The 4,027-nt window shown below is 41.6% G+C and overlaps 1 protein-coding gene across 1 annotated transcript in view; it reads left to right on the top strand.

The window, feature by feature from the left end:
• Nucleotides 1-1,887: 1,887 nt before the first annotated feature.
• LOC102254112 (T-cell surface glycoprotein CD1a-like) overlaps nt 1,888-4,027 on the top strand; it is a gene marked incomplete at its 3' end in the record, with an annotated part of 4,065 nt that continues 1,925 nt past the window's right edge. Inside the window, exons 1-5 of the mRNA XM_005870285.1 lie at nt 1,888-1,948; nt 2,307-2,570; nt 3,012-3,290; nt 3,501-3,779; nt 3,912-3,920. Coding sequence (XP_005870347.1) covers nt 1,888-1,948; nt 2,307-2,570; nt 3,012-3,290; nt 3,501-3,779; nt 3,912-3,920 — 892 coding nt within the window. The remainder of the gene's footprint in view (nt 1,949-2,306; nt 2,571-3,011; nt 3,291-3,500; nt 3,780-3,911; nt 3,921-4,027) is intronic.

A 4,027-nucleotide genomic window follows, 5' to 3' on the forward strand; every position in this document is an offset into this window, starting at 1 on the left:
TAATGTGCAGCCAAGGTTGAGAACCACTGCCTTATAAGGATATAATTGTCTTACCACTATGTTATACACCTAAAACTAATACTAAATCATACTGAATGTAAGCTGTAATTGAAAAATAAAGTTTAAAAAATGGAGGGAAAAGTAGAGTGGGAAAAAAGAGCACATGGATGGGGAGAAAAGGAGCCCAGTAAGACACACAGAATGCTAGAGGGAAAGGTGACAAGATTAGAAAACATTTATTTCTTTCAACCCAGTTATTTTACAGATAAGAAAACTGAGGCCGGAATGCTGATGTGTTTTTTCCAATTCACTGCATCCAGCAGGTGTCTCATCCAGGAATGTATCTTGACTCTCCCTCCTAAGATGGCCAGTAAGAAGGAAATCTTGGATAAAGAACTCCAGAATATTCTATTAATTTAATTTCCCACTAATTATCACTGTTTTAAAAAATTATAACTAATAGATTTACAGCATAAAGCTCTATGTAAACTTCATGCTTATTAGCATATATTTTAATCGTAAATAAAACTGTAAGATTCTCATTTCACCAAGTAGAAATACAAGCAGAGATTTCTGATACCTTAAATCAGGGGTCCTCAAACTACGGCCCATGGGCCACATGCAAATACAAATATTGTATTTGTTCCCGTTTTGTTTTTTTTACTTCAAAATAAGATATGTGCAGTGTGCATAGGAATTTGTTCAGTTTTTTTTTAAACTATAATCCGGCCCTCCAACGGTCTGAGGGACAGTGAACTGGCCCCCTGTTTAAAAAGTTTGAGGACCCCTGCCTTAAACAATAATGTTAAAAATCTGTCTAATGAAAAAAATAATTGGAAGCCTGAACCCAATTATTCAATCATTCAAACTTATTCACTGAGCACCTTGCCAGGAGGCATTCTGCTAGAGTTGGGGACCAAGCACAACAGAGGTATACAGACCTAACACCCTGAGAAAATCACTGGAGCCAAGATTCTGCGTGGGCAACATCAGTTAAGGTTTGGGACTTTGTTTCAAGAGGCTTGTTTTTGACTAGTCTATACATTATAATGAAACCCAGCACACCAAGGTTTATAGTCCTTAGTTTATGTGCTTCCTTCTTAAGTAGAATAAAAGCTCCTTGAATAAAGTGATTGCCTTGTAGACCACTAGATACTCACAAGTGTTGCAAGATGCTTGTATCCAGGCAGGTGCTGAGTAACTCTTGGGTAAATGAGTATATGTCAATGCAGGTCAAACAGATTTTTCTTTATTTTTCCAGGTTCCTGTGGTCTCTGTGATGGCTACTGGTTCTTCCCTAAAGATAATGGAGTAGTAGTTTATACTGTTACACAGGGCAATCAGGAGATCCTGAAAATCAATTAAAGCCACCAATGAGATGTCAGAGATATGATACAATGGGGTGGGGCTTAGATAGAAGAAGAGTATTTGAAGAAAATTTAAATTTGGCAAGAAAAGGACAGAGTGACAGGAAAGAGCAGGGACAACAGAACATTAGGTAGGAATTGGAAAGCCATTTGGTTTTATGCTTTCATTGTCTGAATGAGAAGGAAATATCTCCAGAGATAAACTGACTTTTCAATGGCGCATAACACTTATTCCATAGACGCTGATTTTGAGAAAGATGAACAGATTGAAGGTTGAAAAAGGAAGATGCTGAAAGCCAGATAAGAGAGTCAGAAGTGGAGGGGAAATGAGAGGCTGAATCAGTGTCTAGAGTTTAGGGAAGGAGCACTATTTTGGTTTATTTGCTGTGTTTTTTTTTTGTTTGGTTTTTTTGTGTGTCTGTTGTTAGATGAAGGAAGTCAGAATAGAGGTAGTGTGGAGTAGTTTTATTTAAAACAGAAGCCAAACTTTCCTGAGAAAGAAATAACATCTGTAATTGAAATGCTGTTTCTGCAAATCCTATTGCTAGCGGTTCTCCTTAGAGGTGGTAACAATGAAGATGGTAAGAACTCTCGCCACTGCCCTGTTGGGTGCAAATGGATGGGTGTGTGTGTGTGTGTGTGTGTGTGTGTGTGTGTGTGTGTGTTTGTTTGTTTCTGTGTGGTGTGGTGTGGTGTCCCCAGAACATACCTGGAGAGGAGAATGTCAGCGTAGTTCTCAGTATCCCGTACTCTGGGACCCTGTGCCCTTCTGAAGGTTGTTTGTAAAGCCTGGGGCCATGGGCAGCTGAATGTCTGCTGAGGTAGCCATGGCTTCCCTAATCTCCAGATTCTGAGTGTTTCCTTCCTGGCACCTTTCTTCATTCTCTCTCCTTCCAGATGCCTTTTCTTCTCCTCATTCTATGTGTTCTTTTGCCACAGCCTTCCAGGAGGAGATCTTCAAAATGATCTACAGCTCATCCTTCTACAACCATTCCTGGGTGAAAATTCGGCACTCTGCTTGGTTGGGTGACTTGCAGACTCATGGCTGGGACACCAACTCTGGCAGTCTTATTTTCCTGCGTCCTTGGTCCAAGGGCAACTTAAGCAAGAAAGAGATAAATGATCTGATAGAGTTCCACCGTTTGTTCTCCTTTGAAATGCCGCATCAACTTCACAGACATGCCAGTCAATGGCAGCTTAAATGTAAGTTCAATACCCAAAATGGGGAAATGCAATGTGCTGGGTGAGGGGTGTGCGTGTCTCAATGAGTTCCTTATTCCAATTTTTCCAAACCACATTCAATCTCTTCAGCATTCTCTGTCTGTACATTTATTGTATCCTATTGCATCATTCAGCCTGGGTTATTATAATCACAACTCATACTACGTGCTTCCTTATTCTCTTGCTCTCACCATTTATGTCTCCTTCTTTCAACTTGCTCACTTCTATTTCCAAAAAAAAGAAGTCATTCATTTTTTTCCTCTACCTTCAACTACCACAAATTACACTTTTTCTGAACTTCTGATCAAACCAAAATTTGTTCCATTACCTCAAATCCCCCAAACTGCTTTTATTTACTTTTTTTGCTTCCTCTACTTTCATCTTTACCCCCTCTTCCTCTAATTTACAACCCTTCTTCCCTAGATCCCTTTGAGATTCAGATAACAGGAGGCTGTGAGCTGCACCCTGGGGAAGGCAAGGTAGTCTTCTTGCAAGTTGCTTATCAAGGATCAGAGCTCATGCACTTCCAGAACAATTCATGGCTGCCATCAGTACAGGATGAAATTACAGCTCAGCTTATGTGTAGACGAGTCAATCAGTACCATGTCATCAACAGAATAGTACAGAGGATGCTCAGTGACACCTGCCCACGTTTCCTCTCGAGTATTCTTGAGGCAGGGAAGGCCGATCTCCAGAGACAAGGTCAGTCCCATATCCTTCATCCAAGAATTTTCTAAAATTACACCTTCCCACCTTCCCTTTAAAATGAGAATAAGGGGTCAAGAGGGAGAAGGATCATGCGTGATGAATTCCTAGCATGTGATAGATGTGTCTGTCTAAGCTGATGTGAAGATAAGAACCTCCAAGTCTGTGTTAGAGTCCTTATCTGAGTATCTCTCCTGTTCTCTGCAGTAAAACCAGAGGCCTGGCTGTCCACTGGCTCTAATCCTGGTCCTGGCCGTCAGATGCTGGTTTGCCATGTCTCTGGCTTCCATCCAAAGCCAATTTGGGTAAAGTGGATGCAAGGTGAACAGGTACAACAGGGCACTCAACAAAGTGATATCTTGCCCAGTGCTGACGGGACATGGTACCTTCAGGTTTTCCTGGAGGTGGAAGCCACGGAGACATCTGGCCTATATTGCCAGGTGAGACATAGCAGCCTAGGAGGCCAGGACATCCTCCTCTACTTGGGTAAGAAAGACTGGGGCCCACACTGGTAATGGGAGTAGATGGTCCACAAGCAGAGAAGGAGAGCCAAGGAAAAACTTTGGAACTGATGGCCTCCAAACCCAAAAGAATGAAAATAATCCTATCTAATAAAAGAGAAACATGGTAATTAGCTGTACCTCCGCTACTCTTCCCATTGGCTAATTAGCATATCCTTATGCAAATTAACTGCCAGCCAAGATGGCAGCCGGCAGCCAGGCAGCTGATGCGAA

Source organism: Myotis brandtii, unplaced genomic scaffold (genome assembly GCF_000412655.1).
Source record: "Myotis brandtii unplaced genomic scaffold, ASM41265v1 scaffold31553, whole genome shotgun sequence".
Taxonomy (NCBI): Eukaryota; Metazoa; Chordata; class Mammalia; order Chiroptera; family Vespertilionidae; genus Myotis; species Myotis brandtii.